A 21,342-nucleotide genomic window follows, 5' to 3' on the forward strand; every position below is an offset into this window, starting at 1 on the left:
ATTTTATGCCGCGTTAATTAATTCTTTCGCGAGTATTAATGTCGTCCCTAATTATATTTCACAGAATGACGGTTCCAATCTCACTGCACAAGCTCATCGGCCACCGCCATTGAGGATACCAAACGGCTTACAAGTAAGTTTCGCAACATAATTCGGCCGCGAGGCAAACGTTTCTCCTATTTCGATTGTAAGATAGAACTAGGACTAGAACTAGTAACTAGGACTGACTAGGATCATAAATGCCGCGATATCTGTGAAACCAGGTAACCGCCCGCACTAGATTGGTCGTAATGAGAATGACGAATGAAAGGCCAAGAAATAAGGATCGTACGTCGCGCTTCTGGTTTGGCACAGCTTAGGAACACAACGTATTCTTTTTATTTTTTTCCTACTTATGCTGATAGCCTTGAGAGGCTATTTCAGCTTCGTCCTAACTTGTAGGTGAGCTCACGGGGCTCAAACCGGAGTGTTGCTAACACTGGCCCTAGCAAGAGCAGTGCTTCGCAAAATCTACCACCGGATCGGAAACGCGACCCACTGAGAAGATCCGGCGAGAAACTCAGTGGGCTGTGTCTATGGGTTAGTTCGCTCGTCGAGCCCTTCGTCGCAAGCGATGGGTTCGAAGAGAACGGTGACCGGTACTTGTGGTACCTAAAAGCACCGTTAATGGATCGGGAGGATCCTAAGTTTACGGTATATTGAAAAAACTAACAAGTCTAGTGAGCGTTTTACATTTTTATGTCGGAAGTGTGGGTAACAATAAAAATTAAGACCTACATAGTAATCTTTACGTATGTACAATTCTATGAAAATCAAGGTTTCATTAATTTAGTACTAAAGGTAGTGCATTAACTAAATTTCTTATTAATACGAAAATTGTTTGTGTAATGCTTGTAATCTCTAATGTTTTCTTAGTTCGAAGAAATAATGTTGCGGTCTTTATAGGAGGATGGTTATTACTAGTTGCGCTATGCTGGCTCTTTGTAATGTGACTTCATGTCTCATGTCGTGGAATCTATTGCTTCCGACCGTGACTTCAGGCAAAATAATGAAATAAACTTAAATAAAACCCAAACTTAGCTAGTTAACATTTTCCATGCGATAGCTACACGCTTAGGCGCTTAACTTTTGTAAGTTGCCTGAAACGTATCGGCTTAAAGACATTCCGTCGTGAATAAATAATTGCTCCCAGTGTGTGTAATTCCTTCAATAAAATTATATCGAACTAAAAATGTTGTCTTTACTCAGAAAAGTGACTGACTTCATATTCATATGACTTTGTAGTATTGTTCGCTTCTACGAATCTTTGTTAATATAATGTACAGTTCCTTACAAAAACTACACCTTTTGGTCGGGGCGTTTCATAGGAATCTGACTATTCATCCTTGTCGCACGTGTTAATTTATTCATGGCATAGAGCGAGACGATGCGTACACAAATGAATACGCGACGAGAGATTCGACGCATGGGCGCTTTCGATGCGAAACTTTGCTGGCGTGAAGTTGTTAATCATACAACACAGAAAAGCGTAAAATGGCCCTAAAATTTTAATGGAGACTTTTTGCCACCATAATTTTACAGTACTCTAAAGTGCCTTTCTGTTGAGTCTGTGTTTGAAATGAGGAATGGCATGGTGTTATTCTGGTATAATGCTTATGAGAAGCGACGTGACCTCAATGCCTGAGAGATTTGTTGCCATCATTTCGTCTGTAGTAGTGTCTGGTTTTTTATCTATCTTTGTGAGCCCGCTAAGGCTGTTACGATCATCCTGGCTTCTGCCAACCCGCGCTACGATCTAAAGAGCTATAATTCCATTGTACCTGAGACTTATTAATTTACTAATAAGAAAACTAACAGCTAAAACCATGTTTTATGAAAAACTGTTATTAAAACGTAAAGTCACTCGAAGATTTTCACAAATAGGTTAAAACCCATTTAATTCATAGTACCACATTATGGAAAGTTAATCTATACTAATATTATAAAGAGGAAAGATTTGTTTGTTTGTTTGTTTCGAATAGGCTCCGAAACTACTGGACCGATTTGAAAAATTATTTTTCCATTAGAAGCCGACATTGTCCCTGATGAACATAGGCTACTTTTTTTTAATTTAATTTTTTTTGTTTTTTTGTTTCATGTGTGTTTTAATGTTTCCGAAGCGAAGCGAGGGCGGGTCGCTAGTGTTTATAATAAGAATGTAATTTTTAAATTGGAGTAAAGTGTATTGGGTTGAAGCCGTACAGCTTAATGCTACGGTTGACGCTTACGTTGTCATGTTTATAGGCTCACGTAATCCTTAGTGGTTATCTGATCTAAAGCGAGGGTTGTCAGCTCATCTGCCTGAAAAGAATAAATTCGTGGAACACGACAAAGTAACGATTTTTTTCAATCCCCCTTTAATAGCATTGATCGGTATTGTTTTCCTGCCATATTGTAATCTATCTATCTATCTATATATATATAAAAATGAATTGCTGTTCGTTAGTCTCGCTAAAACTCGAGAACGGCTGGACCGATTTGGCTAATTTTGGTCTTGAATTGTTTGTAGAAGTCCAGAGAAGGTTTAAAAGGTAGATAAATATGAAAATGCTGGGAATTAAATAAAAATAACAATTTTGTTTTCACTTTGATGTGTCCCCCGTCGGACGGATTCCTTTTGTTTGTTTTATGTTTATTTTATACAAAAGCTTAGGTTTTTTATTTATCGATTGAGGCACTAAATACACTGTAATTCTCGTAACCATTGTTTAACCAACACCTTTCATGTATTCTCGGCACAGCAAATGGATCAGTGGATTATCCAGGAGTTATTAGTAGAGCAAGTAGGATTGCGTACAAATTTATATCTTCTCAGAAAGCCGCAATGTTCCACAGATACCCTTAGCTAAGACCACTAATAGGGAGAACTGTTTCATGATCAGGGCGAGCAACGCTTTCCATTCCATCTCCCATGACTGCGCCATTGATTTGTTTGATACCACTTGTTGTGCTCTCAAGGTTTGAATGGGTTTTACATTGAACAGTAAACCTTGTTCCAATATTTATGAGTTTTTATCATACGAGCTGCAAAATTTTTCGCCGCCATACATCGACTATTTCATTTTCATTCTACTGCATTTTGATAATATTAGTTTGACTATTGTTTGGCACACTATTACCTTGTATAACAATTAAACTTTTTCTGGTTACGTGTGTATCTATTTGTTGATAATTTATTATTAATCACTACTGATTGAATATTTAAATTATGTTACTATAAGTTTTGTAAGAAACACTTCCTAGTGAAAAAACTTAAAAACATTGTCATAACCAAATTGTCGTATCGCGATATTAACTATGAAAATGTTTAATTATATTCATCAAATAAATTATGAAAGTTTTGGTATTCCAAAGTTTCGTTAATCGTAAGCACTGAAAACGAACTTGTTTTTGTCGTGAAGCAGTAATGCATTTCGGTTTGAAGGACGGGGCAGCCGTTGTAACTATACTGAGACCTTAAAACTTATATCTTAAGGTGGGTGGCGTATTTACGTTGTAGATGTCTATAGGCTCCAGTAACCACTTAACACAAGGTGGGCTGTGAGCTGGTCCACCCATCTAAGCAAAAAAAAAACGACTTCGTTCTTCTAATGTTGGTGTTAAAAACCTATTGTAAAACCTTCTTTTAAGATCTTGAGTGACCATAACAATGTATGAATAATAAATAGATGAATATCCTCGCGTATTTTCGGCTTATGATATACGTCGAGTAATACTTTTGCCTGCGTTCCGCTACGCTGTGTGTGTGTGTGTAAAGAAGCATTTTTATTGAAGCCATAAAACGTCGATTTATGAAATTCGTTATGGAAAATTACTTTGTAGGGTCCGCGACCCTACAAAGCTTGTATGCAAGCAAAGACTGCTTGTATGCAAAAAAAAAAGGTTTTTTTTGTTGTTGTTTTTTTTTGTTGCTTAGATGGGTGGACGAGCTCACAGCCCACCTGGTCTTAAGTGGTTACCACAGCCCATAGAATTCTACCACGTAAATGTCGCCTTGTCACCTTGAGATATGAGTTCTAAGGTCTCAGTATAGTTACAACGGCTTCCCCGCCCTTCAAACCAAAACGCATTACTTCTTCACGGCAGAAAAAGGCAGGGCGGTGGTATCTACCCGTGCGAACTCACAAGAGAATCTCTGAAAGTATACGGAGATGCTTTGTCTTGTAGATTATGAATTTGATTAATTTATTCCATCTTTTTTCAGCCCAACATCGACAGCAGTCAACCGCCAATAGAAAGTATTTTAAAGGTAATCATGATTTTTTGTATCCATTTAAGCCGTTTGGTGTCCAACTTCCGAATCCTACTATAATTAATTACTTTAATAAGTTTAATAAAAATCACTCACACATCCACGGTTTTGTTCAGTTTCTGAATTACCTATCTAAATATTTATCAAATATATATTCAAATCAACGATTTCGTGCAACAAACTTTTACGCTATTTTTTTTTTTTATAGCGCGAATCTATGTCGTAACTGAGTAGTGAAAATAAAATCGCGTGCGATCAGCCCAACCGGATAACTGTTAACAATGATGTGCTTTTGCAGGAAATGAAGTCGATACCAACACCCCTCTCGGTGATAGCGGCGACGCCGAGGAAAGAAGCCGAAAACAAATTCATTTTTAACCCTCACACGAATAAGGTAAGATAATTTTCGTACAGATTTTACAATCCGGTCTTAGTATTTAGAACCATCCGGCCTAATAATGTTTTTAAAAGCCAATATACATATTTATTCTCTCATCCATCTAATGAGAGAAGCTGAGGATCGTGTTCGTTGGCGTGCTATTGAACAGGCCTATGTCCAACAGCGGACTGCTATAAGCTAGTTAGTCATAGTTATGACGACGATCGTAATGCGTATTTATAATGTACGCGCATTATTTTTACAAGTAAGATTAGGGTAGCGATTTTTTTTAAAACATCCCATAATAGGTTCCATAATACATTCTTCGGACACATGATACGGTCTCCCAGACATGAATTAGAGAAGTTCATAGTTTCGGGTCGCATAGAGGGCAAACGCGCCGTGGACAGAACACCAGCCAGATGGTCAGATCTGGTAAAGGAAGCACTTGGTAGTCTGTACCATGCGGTCCTTGCCACCCATGATCGAACACTGTGGAGGATAGTCACATGTGGTCGCGATCCTCAGTAGTGAGTGAACGATTTAGAAAAGAACTAGAAGAGTAATACATATATTGAAGTATAAATCATATTAGGGTTGCACAAAACTGTTTTGTAATTATTTGGGGAACCCGGAGACTTTCATTCCCAGGTGGTCTATGGTGAAGACACTTATGTACTTCGCATTGGACGACGAGTAGGAGATTCGAATGCAACTGAGAATAGGACTTCAAATCTGAAGGTCGAAGTGGAATTTGCGTCTTTAGTTCTGGAAATCAAGATTTAATTGATTTTTTGTGGTACACAACAAAAAGTGTACAAGCAAAAAGTCAATTAGCAATTAATTAATTTTCAAATTGGCATTTGTAGCGAACTTTGTTTTAAAGTGAATAAAACAGTAGTTCGAATCCAGTCGCGAACCTATGACGTCTTCATTGAGGAGATATGCGTAGTAATATCGCCGGACTAAGTGCGTATTCTGGACTAGCGACCCGCTCTCGCTTTGCTTCGGAAAAATTATTGATAGCTGAGTCTGGCGATGTTACCCGCGGTTATTGTCGTACCGCGGGTGACGCCGTGGGGCGAAGCTAGTCGTGGGTAGAAGCCTAAGTTACTCCTTATATCATCAGCTACCTATTAGTGAAAGTCTCGTCAAAATCGGTCCAGCCGTTCCAAAGATTATCCGGAACAAACAGACGACAAAAATTGTAAAAATTGTTGTAGGTAGTAAAAAGCAGTGATTTCAATATTACAAACAGACACTCCAATTTTATTTATATGTATAGATTCGTAATTATGTAGCGCTGCGAGAAATTGTATTTTTGCGATTCAAAGCGGAACGAATAATTGCTTTACTGCCGGATGGTCTTTTTAATTATAATTCAAAACTAACTCATGCGTATACTATACTTTGAACGCAATGGAAACTGAACTGTCATTACCGAGCTATTTATGATATCTATTAAATGTCGATGCCCTAGAATTTATGTGTGGTGCCTAGAAATAGTACCACCAAAAAATAAATATTTAGCTCATACAAATTTTAAATTCTCCTTCGACAGGTGCAAGAGAATCCCGTGCAGGAAATCAAAACACCCCTAACAAAACCTGGTAAGTGTTTTCATTTTGTTTTCACACATCACGAAATGCTCTTCGAATTTTCTAGATGCGAGAAAGGACTTTAAAGTTGCATTACAAAAATGTTATTTTCGGATTTCGCTGAGGGGGAAAGAGACAGAAAATAATAGCAGCTTTAAGTATTATGCTGTTTTCGCTCATGATTATTTTTTTATCAAAAAAAATGGGAAACCTTTTATTACAGTCGTGAAATGAGATTTTTGTTGTGTATCATATTTTTTATGTTATCTTGAGACATATAAAATTAAATAGTAGAATGATAGCGAATGTATGGAGTAAATTTTATCATAAAGACTATCGAAACTGCTCGGAAAACCCTGTTTGGAAATTACCAAATCATTTCAAATTAGAGAAACAGGTAAATTGTCTTATTTCTTACTTGAGTTTTAATGATACTGGTTCATGTGATTTCTTTATTTACAGCATTGATAGTTATGATTTTAGTGTATTCTAACTGTAGATAATCTAACATTATTATGCAAAATAATTTTAGATTATTTTTGCGTATAATAACCGATAACGTAATGTTTCTTTAAAACAGTAAAAAATACATAAGATTACAATCGTTGAGTCCTACGTTAAACGTTGACTGAAAAGCATCGTCAATACGACCACTTAATGTGACGCAATTATTTCTCTCGCGAAGCAACCTAGTGCAAGAAACTAAAATTTGACCATAATCGCTAAAGGCACAAGATTGACATTCCTCTTACACTCATACCGGCTGGACGATGTGAACTTCTGCCTCACCTGCTATTAAGAGTTAAGTTCAGAAGTTCAATGTTAATACTACGAATTAGGACTGGAGGTCGCATCCGACAATTAGGTTCGGATGTGGCCCACGCTTAATGGCTTTGCGAATGAGATAGCACAGTCGGACTAGAAGAACTGATTTGATTATGTCATAGCATTCCTGAGTACCCAACTAAGCATTTGTGATTAGCACCCACGTAAGGGTTACACAGCTTGTGATGCGTTTTATAGTTTCGAGAAGAAATTAATCGTCGTCCCGGAACTGCCAAACAATTGTTCAAACAGCATTCCTTAAGGACGTAATTAGGAGCGGTCTTGCAAAGAAACTTAGCGGGTCCTTGGACGAAGTGTTTTGTGAATGAAGTTGTTTTGAAACAAGATAACATTTTACATTTATAAATAATTTTAAGGTCAAACTAATATCGATAATTTGGGAACAATTTAGGAACAATAACCTCGTAACCTATAAAAAAATATCCGAAAAGATTATCCACGTTTTAACCAACCACTATCAGGCCGTATTAACTTCTGTCTTCGTAGATAACCCAATACAGTAATAGTAGTAATACACAGAAGTCACAGGACCAAAGTTCTTCTAATATATAATTATTAAGTTCTGCTCCAAAACAGTACAAGTATTTGAATGGTAATTGGATTAATTAAGGACATTCACAAGGACAATTCACAAGAGGTTCTACCACCAGTAAGTAGTTCGTGTTCGCATTCGTAAATATTTTTATTAAGCCCGGGTCGCGCCGCTATGAACTTACTCTACTTTAAGGCATTGCGACTAAAGAAATCATTTTATTTCTGGAGAACTCGCTAATTGGCTTTTTGCCGTGCTATTGAAAACTGAATTATTCGAATTTAACACTGGAGAACCGTCCGACGTATTTATTGAAACCCTGCAAAATTTATAAAAATAAAAAAAATCGCGTAAACGACAAAATATAAAAAAAGAACGGCATAATTCAACGTATTTCTCTATGAAGCTACACGAAAATGTACATTTCGTTTACAAATTTAAAATTCGAAAAGCTAAATAAGTATGGACGTTGAATATTTTAGAAGTGCGATTTAAGTTTGAGCGCACATTTGAACGAAATGTGGAATGAAATTATTAAGAGCCAGTTTACACGTATCGCGGGCACGAATCGGCCACCTGTCGGCACAACACGAATAAATAAATTGCGAACGGCGCGACGATGTAAATGAAAAACAAAAAAAACAAAAACTTAACTGGCATTGCACGTTGACTCGCACGGTATCGTGCACACACACAAACAAACAAAAAAAAATCGTGATATAAAAATAGTTTGTTTGCGTAGTTCCGTTCTTATAACGCTCAATATTATGATTGAACTTTAAATAACCGGCTCGCACCGGATTTAGTCGGTGTTAATGTTTCAGTAATAATTTTTTTTTGTTTTGTTTTTGTAATACGTTCTTACGTCCATACTAGAAGCGTGCGTGATAGGGGCATGCGCGGAAAATGTTTTGTAAGAGATATTATGTAATTAACAAACATAATATGACGTCAAAAAAAACAAAACTTATTATTATCTTATTTATAAATAAATTATAATTAATTAAACCTAAATTAATTCGTTCAAACTTCAATTGGGCGTTTTTTTGTGTTTTGAAGTGAAAACTTCTTTAGAATCGTTGTGATTTCAAACCGGATGCAACGGAAAAAACGACAGGTAAGAGACACAAATACAAAAATGTGTAGGATGAAGCCAGCAAAGAATGAGACAGAAATATACATACTATTTAATACAGCGCCATCTGTGAGATTTTTTAATACTAACGTGTGTATGAAAGCTCTTGTAGTGAATTTTAATTTAGGACTATACGTGAAATTAAAATATCAATTCACAGAGGGCGCTACCTTACAATTATTTACTAATGACAAAATTTTACATATACTTAAGACGTTTAGGATAATTGTATTTTAATTTTGGAAGGTTTCACTTCTACCACGTGTGAATTGCACACATTTTGTTTTTTTTTTTTTTCTTTCATTCTCTGTTAGGTCAGTGGATATGGGAATGTAATCGATATGTCTGCAACAGAACCTTTCATCGTCTGGCTTCAGGATATTTTTTTCAAACTGTCTGCACTCTCACTCCCCATTTCAATTTGTGTCTATACGAATTATATTCGTCGGAAGCGCTTTTATCTTAAACTTCTTAGATTATAATTGTCTTGGTTTGCTTAGTTATATTTAAATGTTGTTTTAAATAACTGATATAATTCGTACTTATTAGGTATTTAACATTGTATAAATAACTGGTATTTATGTACCGCTGGGTCGATCAGAGATTTAAAAAAAATATCGCAATATAAAACCACTAGGAAATAAAAGGAAAATAAATAAAAAATGCGAAGATATATAAAATACTTGTTATTTTGGCAAGTCATTGTGGCCTAAAGGATAAGACTTAAATAAGAAGATAAGAAATAACAAATAAATTAAGCAAAAGCAGCAGGCAGACGCCTATGAAATCCTTTTCTTGTTTTATTTACATAGCGCGCTGTGCAAGCACTGTCACTGCTCCAGATGCGCTGACGATTGCAACATGAATGCCGCTACTCATTTTGAAACATAGAATCGAATTCTCAATTATATTGAACGCTTCGAACTTCACGCCAGAAACAGGCAGGATCACAAGCGGACTATGATAACTTTCCCTACATCAAGTAAAACAGATTTTCTTCTAGAACAGATGTACTTCGCTTTTTGCAAATCGTAAACATACTTAAATCTACTTTTACGGTTTAATCTTTAGGGTTTATCATTGTCATTATATTAGTTTAGTTGCCTCTAATCTATACTTAATATTATAAAGCTGACGAGTTTGTTTGTTTGAACGCGCTAATCTCAGGAACTACTGGTCCGATTTGAAAAATTCTTTCAGTGTTAGAGATAGCCCATTTATTGAGGAAGGCTATAGGCTATATATATATATATAACATCACGAGACCGATACAAATGGAGCACCAATAAAGAATGTTTCAAAAATTTTTCACTTTCTACGTAAATGAAGTGGGGGGTAAAATTTAGCGTTATACCAAAGTAAGTATTCCACGCGGACGGAGTCGCGGGCAAAAACTAGTACTTTATGATTTTCGATACGGGTGATTTTGTAACCTTGATTTTCACAAATTATAGTATCTGGAACGATCGCCATTGCTTTCAGAAATAGTCCTATTGAGTTTTTTTTAAATATTTATGTAAAGCGGCTAACTCATTAGTTTTTTTTTTTTGCCCTTGTAGGCAGACGAGCATACGGCCCACCTGATGGTGAGTGGTTACCGTCGCCCATGGACTTCAGCAATGCCAGGGGCAGAGCCAAGCCGCTGCCTGCCGCTTAATACTCTCCACAAGCCTCTTTTAAAGAAGGATATGTCATAGCGCTCGGGAAACACCGTGGAGGGGAGCTCATTCCATAGCCGGATGGCACCAACCTGTCCAGAATTCCGAGCTTGAGATATTCACTTCACTCACAAAAACCTTTGGATGCGATTTCGTAAATGTTTTTGCCTCGTATTCTTTAAATAGAACATACTTGATCGTTCACTGAAAATCTCCGTTGTCTAACTAATTAAGCTCTGATTAAACGCTAAATCAATTCGCATTCAGTTAATTAGTGTTTGACCTTCATCTATGTTTGGCTTACAGCGGCATAGACGAGAGCCGAAATTCAATCTGATAGTATTTAGGTAGTCTTTAATATAACAAAGCTTGCTACATTATGTCCAATAGTTTAAGAAACTCTTACGGAAACTATATTCGAAAATCGTGCAGGCATCAAATGCTCGGATGCCGATTGACTTGACTAATTGATTGATTATTTAGTTAATCTCGGCTGGTTTAGAGTACACTAAAAAATGCTTTCAAAAACCCCTTTGTACTATTCGTTAGCTCTAAACAAAACCGTACTGTTGTAACGTTGAAGGATTGTTGTTTTGAAAGCTTTCTCGAGGTCGTTATTAAATATGTTGATAGACCAGTATATTCATGGGGTACCGGATGTTTTGAAAGGATCTTACCATCGCATTACCCGCCATCAGCGTAGAGTTTATCCATACTACCTAGAACTAGTGCTATCATCCGCAGTGCGTTTTCAGAGATATTCTTTGCTACTTACCATCCGGCCTTAGAATGAGCTCCCCTCTACGATGTTTCCCGAGTACTATGACACAAGCTTCTTCAAGTGAGGCTTGTGGAGAGCACTTAATAGTAGGCAGCGACTTGGCTCTACCTCTGGCGTTGCTGAAGTCCATGGGTGACGTTAACCACTCACCTTCAGGCGGGCCGTATGCTCGTCTGCCTACAAGGACAAGAAATAAATAATAAGATCTATCGCTAAAACAAAGACGGTTTGCAGTGCCTATAATTCCTTAAACCGCAACGTAAAAACATCGTACTTCATCTATTATATAAGTAGGTATATCTGAGACCATAACAGATTCATATATTCACAGCAGTAAGACAAATCAATATTCAAATAGGCAAAATAGTTCAGTATCCAGTAACAGTATCCTATTTGTGTTCTGGTTGTCAACCGACTATAATTTTTTTTGCTTTTGTAGCTATTGACGAGTTTAAGTGTCGTCATTAAAAAACTTTAGAAACATTTATATATATATATTTTTAAAGTGTTATAAGAAAAAATAACAATAATAAAAGAAAAGAGAAAATGCAATACACGAATTAAACGTGAACCATGAGGCGTCAGTGATTAAGTACGATTATCGAGTGTACAATAGTTTTACTAAACCATTGAACAATACCCGCAATGTAATCCAATTAAAAACAGATGACGCGCGAGTTCAATGGCCTCATGTGCTACAGAGCGCGGGTTTTGTGAGTAGTTTTCCGCTTTTCTTTGCGCTTTAGTCCGCAGAAACGTTGTAGGCACATACGTATGTAGGTGTGATCGTGCTTGTCTGATAAGGTTTGCCATCTATATCTAAAGCTAGCATTACAAAAAGCTGTCAACAGATTTATAACTAAATGATGAGCTCACGGACCACATACATACATACATTAAACTGTTAAATTAAAATAGAAATTATTTATGTATTGATCAGACAAGAACTAGAACTAAATAAAAACTGTCTTCAATACCAATTAATTTTACTATGCGTGAATGTTGAGGAAGTATGTTACGGCTTCGAGAACGTTCTCTTTGTGTATGCATCGTTTACTAAAAAAGTCATTGGCGATTTCAGAATTGAAAAATTTTCGTGAGCTCTTAAAAAAAAGAACTACTTAATGGATTTATTATAAATGTGTACATTGTAATTATGAAAGCAGCCGTTGCCGTACAGATGCATCTGCAGCGTTACCCCCACAAACCGCCGAGTGTATTTTGAGCAATCTTTATGTTTGTGCAGGATATAAACAGATAAAAACATAATCATTAAATACGGTAATATTTTTCATAGAGCGAGAGAGAGAGAGCTTAACTAATAGCTTCAATAAAAACTCCATACGGGAGCGGTCACGTACGCGTTTACACATTTCGGCGCCTTTCTCCCGTCCTGCAAGATTCATTGATTATACAGGAATTGTTTTCCAACTTTTACGACAGCTTCAATCGTAAAAGTGTTTCTGTCCCCCTTCCGTATCCCGAACTCCCCCCTCCCTCCCCTATGAGTGAGTTACGGTCTTGGTTAAAGCGTCTGTAAATATATCAGCGTTTAGGTCTTCGCACAGGTGGATATTTTTAGTGGCTACTATTGGTGTACGTGATTTTTGAGAACGCGATACAACGAAATGGCCATTATGTGATTAGAGCGGAGTCTTGTTAATGTGAACGTTTGTTTTAGAGAGAAACGTTTAAAGTACATTTTAACTTGGATTTACTGTATTTTGACCTATATTAATCCCATTTCATAGATTAGTTTAGTCTCATTCAATGATTATTTTTTATTGCTTAGATGGGTGGACGAGCTCACGGCCCACCTGGTGTTAAGTGGTTACTGGGGCCCATAGATATCTACAACGTAAACGTGCCACCCACCTTGAGATATAAGTTCTAAGGTCTCAAGTATAGCTACAATTCGAATTTAATAAAAATAATTTTCGCTGCAACTGGTCTCCTTAGTAGCTTTTTTCAAATTTTCAATGCATCATTAGGAGACCACACGGCCTCGCGTGTTATCGATAGGTTTGAAAACAATTAAAACAATCTTGTAGAATAACGAGAACCGCTTCGTTAACAAGCATCCGACAGAAACTTGCGTCAGTTCAAACAGTTTTCAATAAATTTCGGTACCTAATCTCGATATAACCGATACTAAAGTTCAGCTAACTTGTGCGAACTATTCGATGCTGTTGTCGGGTAATTAATTAATTTTATCGGTAATCGTGTATTCGATTGGTTCACTAACGTAACTATTATTTGATCTCCGAGCTAAAGATCACGTTGCTCTGCCAATTAAAATTCACTAGGTAAAGTGCATCAGGTAATCAATCGCATTGTACAGACAATTAGACGGTAGTTGGCAAAATATTTAAATGATCACGAATATTAGGCGTCTCTATGAGAGTAAGTTTACGCAAAATATTTAAAAAGTCTGATATAATACAAACACAATAACATATGTCGGATTAAACCGTAAAAATAATTATAATTATGTCTACGAAAATACTATAATCCCATATCGGATAATGTGCTTGTTGGCTGCAGTTTATTTTTCAGCTGCTTAGATGTGTAGACGAACTCACAGCGCCACTCATCTCGAGACAAGAGTTCTGAGACTCCGTTTTAAAGTACCCTACAAATCGAAAGCATTACTGCTTTACAGCAGAAACAGTCCGAGTGGGCTTAAAAGGCGCCCTATCCCCAACCAGTACCGTCTTTGAAACAGTAACTTTTTGTATAGTGAATAATAATGAATAGATCAGTTTATATAAAATGATTTCCGCTAAACGCTAACATCGTGTAATAAAAATCAAACGCGCAAAATTGTGATTAACTGCACTGCCTATTTCTGCTGTAAAGCAGTATTGCATTTCGGTTTGAAGGGAGGCGCAGCCGTTGTAACTATACTGAGATCTTAGAACTCATATCTCAAGGTGGGTGACGGCATTTATGTTCTAGACGTCTATGGGCTCCGGTAAACACTTAACACCAGGTGGGCTGTGAGCTCGTTCACCCAACTGTGGAATAAAAAAATTAAAAAAACACGCCTCGGGACATGGAATCAATATCTGGATTTTATAATGTAGCGGCTGCTCCATTTTATCGAAACGCATTATAGATTTGCCAGTAAACTGTAGTAGTGTATATAGTAAGACTTCTAGAGTGACCTATGTCAAGACATCCTATTCTCTTACCTTGATAAATACCAGACACCTATTGAATTCAGTTGATACTCCGATTTGGTTGCAACTTGGCAAAGTACTCTTTGATACTTCAGAAAGAGTTTTTAGTTATACAATTCACGGAAAGCAGGTGGCGCGATAGTCGTTTAAAAAAATGACTAGTATTTTTCAATTGTTTAGTGACATTCTTTACCACGTGTCGCGACAGTCTTACCTAAAATCAATATCTTATGCATTCGCGTCATACCTACCTGTCCGCCGGCTAAGTTAGCAAACCACATCCAAGTTTTATGATGTAAGTTATCCGCCAGCTCGCCGTATCGAGGTGCTTAGCCGGCGCCCGAGATTAAGTTTATAATTTTCAATCGTTTCGCTTTGTCTTAATAAAAGCACCTGTGGCTCGGTGGAAATGTTTCGGTTTCCTTTGTTTGATAAAAGTATGTGTGCGTGTGTGTGTGTGTGTTTGTGTGTATTTGTGTGTGTGTTTGTTTTCAAATGAAAATTTGATGCGTAGTCGTAAACTAATTATTGATTATTTTTGTCAGCGTTGGTCACGTGCTGGTCAATTATAGGTTTTAGCTGCATAATGCAAATGCGATTGTACAATAGGTAACATTTAATTTAATTTTAAACACTTAGTCATCTATACTAATATATAAGTCTACAGTGGTTTTTACGGATGTTCCGTTATAACTACTGAACCATGGATCTAATTGACTTAAAACTTGGTATCCATGTAGAAAATACTTAATGGATAGGTTAATATTTATATGAGTGTTGGACTCCCTAATTATAATGTCAATAAATAATAATGTTAATTTTAAATGCGCAGCGAAATGGGCGAGTACGGCTAGTTCTTAATAATAATTGAAATTAACACGAGTATTCGCGTGAATTAACGATCTTGAATAGTATTTTAGTACACTTGAATCGTTTTCGATCTCAACAAAGACTTTTCTATTATTAGTGCATCTAGTTCGGAATAGTAAGCAAGTCGGAGAACGTATCGAGGTATTGAGTAGTTAAGGAACGGTTGCAGTAGATCCATATCCGCCCCGTGCACTTATTTCTTGCACCGATTCGCATTGGTTCCCCTGGCTTTTATAATTACTAGGGAAAGCGGGTGCAACTCTCCTCAACGGGTGCAACGGGTACAACTCGTAACTTCCACATCAAATCATATAGCCTATCAATAATTCGGTAATAAGCTTGATTGACAGAGAATTCTTTGGATGCTATACCAGTTTTGGGGTTAGGTTTTTTCAAGCGATAAGCATATTTACAACTCACGATTTTTAAAAGTCGCCACCGGTTTTGAAGTTAGGCCATCCTTGGAGACGAAATTCTCAAAATCTTAGATATAAAAACGATTTTTCACCACTAGTTGCTGAGGTGGCCGGTCAAATATCCGAATAGTCTGATAAATAGTTGCATGTCTTGTGATCGTGAGATAGCATCTGGCTTTAAGTAATTATATGAATGATAAGAAATAAAAGTCTATTAAGATTGTTAGTTATGTCAGTGTTAAGTTCGTGGTTATATAAAAATGAATCGTGGTATTGAATTACTAAAGTTTTGCATAGCGAATACACAATAAAAACGTTAAAAATAAAAATGAAATCGAAAGACAGGAGAGAACGGAAAGCTAAAAAAATAAAATATTTCTCGTGCATTCCATAAAAAATCATTTTCAATTGAAAAGCAAATAAATCTCGGACGTTATGCGAGTTTAATCACGAAACGCCATCTATCGACCCGGAGCGCCGACGCGGACGCGCGGGCTCTCGCATGGAGGCGCCCCATACCCCTGGGCCCGGGATACCCCCATCCCGAGTTGTACTACGCTACTCGCTAGCGTAAGTACACTCATTCTTGGTGCACGAATATATTATGTCATTTCATAAAAGCAGGTATTGAGATTTATTTGCGACGGTATTCTATCAATGGGAGTGCTCGTGCGTGTTTGATTAATGATTTCCCATGTCGCCTAGAAACGGCTTGTTAAGTATTCTTTTAGTTTTTAATTATTATATTTTTTTATGTTCAATTCTAGAATGTTCTGTTGCAACCGCGAGAATATTTATTTTTTGTGTATATATTTTTATATTGAAATTAAATAAATAATATATTATAGATTTGGTAATAAGCTTTTAATGTGTAAATTTATGCAGAGATCTCGTCTTTTATCTCAATATCTGTATCGATAAATTTACTGTTAATCGTAAAAACTTGTAAACTCGATCGGTTTTAAGTTTTGATTTTGTGCTTAGATTATTAAATTAAATATTTTAAAATCAATCTTTACGAATAACATGTTGAAATGTTGCACAGTCGACGTCTATGACGCTGTCGTTTTGAATAAATTTGAAGAGTTGTTTTTCAAAGCTTATTTAGCAGTAAGTATTAGTAACGAATGTTGAAAGAAAAGAAAAAGTTGGCGCGGAAATATATTTTAATCATGCCGCTGGTCCTACAAAGGGTGTTTCATTCGAAGTAATACATTCCAGAACAAAGGATATGAGACTAGGGGCAGAGGAACTATCGCGCACCGTCCATTAGGCGTCGTACGTGTTTACGGCCGGGTTAGGTCGTGATAAAATGCTTGTTATATAACTATTGTTTGGTGGACCGCTGCATAACGATGGCTGGATCGAGGCTAAAGCACAATTACAACGGAATATGATTAGTCTCTAAGGTTAATTAGGGTCGCCGATGGGACAGTTGACTCCCCAATGAAATATTGAGCAAAAGGAATTCTTTGAATTATTTTTAATACAAAAGCTTTTCTTGGGTATTAATATTTTTACTGTTGTTACTATCCAATATGCGATTCTTATTTGACCTAAATAAAAATTGTGATATGTATTAGATGCCAAACTTAAATGTAACTTTACCTTATGTATATAACCTGTATGTATGTAACCTGAACTCGTTTTGACACATCAGCTTGGTTTTTTATACCCAATTGAGATAATCAGGTATGGAAGACCCAAAAAGGGAGTGAGAATGCAGGAACATTTCATGGCAGAAAATAAATGCCGGAATCAATCCACACAATATTAGACCATAAACCTATAGATGCTATTGAATCATTAAAATTCGGTTGTTTCTCAAAATTTATCGCAAAATTCTTATACGTTTTTCATATCGAGCTAATACAAAATATATTTTTTATTTTTTTTTTGTTCTGTCCTGCAACTTACCAATCTGTTTCTTGAAAAACAACAATCTAATTTGTTGTCCGATTTTCATCAGGAAAAGTTGAGTAAGCTGAGTTGTGTCCCCAGTGGTACCATTCTCATCTTATATCTACAAAATAAATAAATTCAATTTTATATATGGGTATATATATAAACAGGATCCTTAATGCAAACGACCCTGTCAAATACATGATCGGACGTGGTTGCGAAAACAATCGAGTGCAAACAGCGCCGGGCGTAACCGGAGGTCGTGTACGGTTCCATTAAAATGCACCGCGTGTGCTCAACCCCCCTCCGCCCCCGAGCACACACACTTCCTCGACCAAGGACCAGCCCATCGGTACAGAGTACACCCATCGATTATGCAATGTCGATATGTCAGCTTCGAAATACGAACGTTCCACTATGGAAAATAAAACTTTTTTTAGTACCTACGCTTTTATTAGGTTCAGACGTATGTATGTTAGTATGTAACGGAATCTTTGAACATGATTTTGACCCCCTTCAAAACGTCGGATTAACTCGAAATTTGGTATACTTATTAAGGACCGATGACAAATCAATATTAAAAATAATAATTGAAAAAAACAAAAAATTGAAAAAATTAAAATTTAACTAAAAAAATAAAAATACATAATAGATTTAAAAAAAATATTACTAAAAAATAGAAAATAAATTTTAATAATTATCATGCATTATCTCGGCACCACCCTATGGTCGACTGAAAGAAAATGCCCCATGGCTTTAAGTCCGCCTGTGTACAACTTTTGTTTTGTGCTTTATGCATAAATAAATAAATAAATTTGAATAAAAAAATAGTGTAAGAAAAAATGATTTTATTGTAAAAAATGCGTGGGGTGCATGGTATCAGTAGTTATAAATATTTTATGAATAGATATGAGTAGAAGGGTTATTATAATTTAGAACAACAATGGGTATTTTACTTGTGATAGGTCTTGTGAGCACGCATGGGTAGATAGCACCGCCCCGCCTATTTCTACGGCCAAGCAGTAATGGTTTGAAGGGTGGGTGGCATTTACGGGAACTGATAACCATTTAAAACCAAATACGCCGTTAGTAAGTCCACCCGTCTAAGGAAAAAAAAGAATCTGCCTACTGTCTTTCAATAAAATTGGTGTCGTTTGCGAATTATCTTCATCAATTCATTTATTTTAACTGGTTCTGTCTTTTTTAAGTGTTTTCGTGGATATACTTTTTCATTATAACCGAAAAAAAGTATTGCAGCAAGCACCTTATTAAAAAAAAAGTGGAACACCTAAGAAATTTTCAATTACCAATAAAATTCAGGAAACAATCTCGTATCGCTTCCCTTTGTTCAAATCTCAACGTTTCCAATATGAAAAACGATTCGACTTGGCGTGAAGGCTCTCCGTTCTCTATCCTGTGTACTTAAGCTCTGAAACGACTCAACTTTGTAAAGCTCAGACAAACAATTTCCACTCTATTGTCTTCATCCTAAAATTGACTTTTGACTATCAATTCAGTTACCGCAGCTCCGAAAGGGCGTGTCGCAATTATACAAGCGAATGAATGTGGATTTTATCACGTTAGCGACAAAGTTTATATTTCAAGGAGCCTAATATTGGAATTAAATTGGAAAATATTTTTCGAATAGATACCGGATAAAATGATGGCGCCCGAAAGTAAGACGCTTCCCGGCTCGACGGCGGGAGACATTTTTTTTTATGCTGTTGAAATTTATCGTTATACCTCTTCTTCTGGCTATTTGATTTTTCGTTCAAACAATGACGGCTGTAAAACTTTGTCCATTATTAACCCGTGAGAGAGAACAAACGTAACTCATATTCCAAGAAACAAATAAATTATAGAGGTACCTTTCTTTCGACCAACTGAGAATGAATAGAGTTTCGATCGGACCTGCATTTAGAGTTCAGATAAAGTCAGTCCGCGTGATTTATTTCTCGTTAATACGACTGCGATTCCGGATCCTGTTCGGTGTTTTTGTTTCATCGTTTCAATGGACTTTTGGATCAAACATTCATTCAAATTTGTACATGGTGTGTATTAATGCAAGTTTTTTTTAAAATTAACTCTGAGCTATAAAGTTTGAGCGTCGTGGACGCTAATTTTCACGATGTCGGTTAATTTATCAACATTCTAGAACTTTCGTATTTGTTTGACCTTGCAAAACCCCCTTCCAAACATCAGGCGAAGGGTGCAAGGCGACATTAGAATAATAAACTGGATCGCGTCGCCTACCAAACATATTTTGGTAGGATATTAACAATTAACGTCTAAATTTATTCACATAATAAACCGTAATCTATGAAGAATGTATTATTGTGCGACCGATTCAAATACAACGTAACTTCGCGGAGTATTTCATGGTTTTGTTTTGCAGGTTACGTGATTGAGGGTCAATGCCAATGCGACTAAGTTAGATATGCATAATTATGATATAGAGACCGAACGCTTCACTCCTAGGCGCACATTTAATTTCCCGACGCGATATTAATTTTGGGGTAGTGTTCCCGACATGTGCATGCGGAGAGAAGACCCCCTCCCTCTCCGCTTTCACCCCACCCACCGACGTTTTGTTCGAGAACATTAATGCAAAATGGATGATTTTATTATTTATTTTCCAGAACATAGTCGAGATTTAGGAGATTTAGAAGTCGTCGTGGCCTAAGGGATAAGACCTCCGGTGCATTCGTGTTGAGCGATGCACCGGTGTTCCAAACCCGCAAAATTATAATTTGCTTAATTACTGGTGGTAGGACCTCTTGTAAGTCCGCACGGGTAGGTACCACCGCCCTGCCTATTTCTGCCGTGAAGCAGTAATGCGTTTCGACTTGAAGGGTGGGGCAGCCGTTGTAACTATACTGGAAGCCTTAGAACTCATAATTCAATATGGGTGGCGGCGTTTACGTTGTAGATGTCTATGGTTTCCGGAAACTACTTAACACTAAGTGGTCTGTGAACGCGTCTACCACTATGCAATAAATAAATAAAATGAATGTATAAATCGAGATTCAAATAATTCAAAGTTATCATCACCACGCGTTTCCTTATCATCGACAATGTAACATTGTATGTTAAATGTACAATGTTGACTACAGTTTTATCGTAATAAGTAATCACAACATATTTTCGCTTTAAAATAGTAGTATAGTGGTCATTAAACTCATTTAATATACTTGATTTACGTTCGAGCTAAGTTGATAGACTTCAATAAACATAAATAAACAGATAATGGTTCGCCGTGATAACGAATGGTCTGAGAATCGTTTTAGCTCAGAATACAAAAAAAAGCGGGAAGTGAGGCAGGCGGGCGTGGGGTGCTTATTTTGTTTTAGGACACACGTGCGACTTGCAATTTCAGTGGAACGCGGCTTCTGGTTTTTTTTGTATTCCGAGCGTTTTAGATGTAGGTAGTAGCAGTAGTTAGTTAACCCACTAAAGACCAACAATAATTTTTAATGCGGATTCGAATTTTCATTAATCGAAATCGTGTTAAATTGTCATGGCCTAAAGGATAAGACGTCCAGCGTATGTACTCTTGTATATGCGATACCGCTATGCCAGTGTTCAATCACGAAAAAGGTTCTTCTTTTTCTCCAACTTATCCCACTAGGTGGGGTCGGTACAGCTAATTTTTCTCTTCCATTCCCTTCTATCAGCCGTCATCTCAGCACTCACTCCTCCCTCTCTCTCATCGTCATTCACACACTCCATCCATGTCTCATCCATGTGAGTGG

At 36.8% G+C, this 21,342-nt stretch overlaps 1 protein-coding gene across 6 annotated transcripts in view; it reads left to right on the top strand.

The window, feature by feature from the left end:
* lilli (AF4/FMR2 family member lilliputian) overlaps positions 1–21,342 on the top strand; it is a 313,418-nt gene that overhangs the window by 245,898 nt on the left and 46,178 nt on the right. For all 6 annotated transcript variants that reach the window (XM_089740009.1, XM_089740006.1, XM_028173976.2 and 3 more), the window contains 4 exons: positions 65–133; positions 4,244–4,288; positions 4,590–4,685; positions 6,232–6,280. In XM_089740009.1, the coding sequence (XP_089596135.1) occupies positions 65–133; positions 4,244–4,288; positions 4,590–4,685; positions 6,232–6,280 (259 nt within the window). The remainder of the gene's footprint in view (positions 1–64; positions 134–4,243; positions 4,289–4,589; positions 4,686–6,231; positions 6,281–21,342) is intronic.

The sequence above is a fragment of the Bombyx mandarina genome, chromosome A1 (genome assembly GCF_030267445.1).
Source record: "Bombyx mandarina strain Sakado chromosome A1, ASM3026744v2".
Taxonomy (NCBI): Eukaryota; Metazoa; Arthropoda; class Insecta; order Lepidoptera; family Bombycidae; genus Bombyx; species Bombyx mandarina.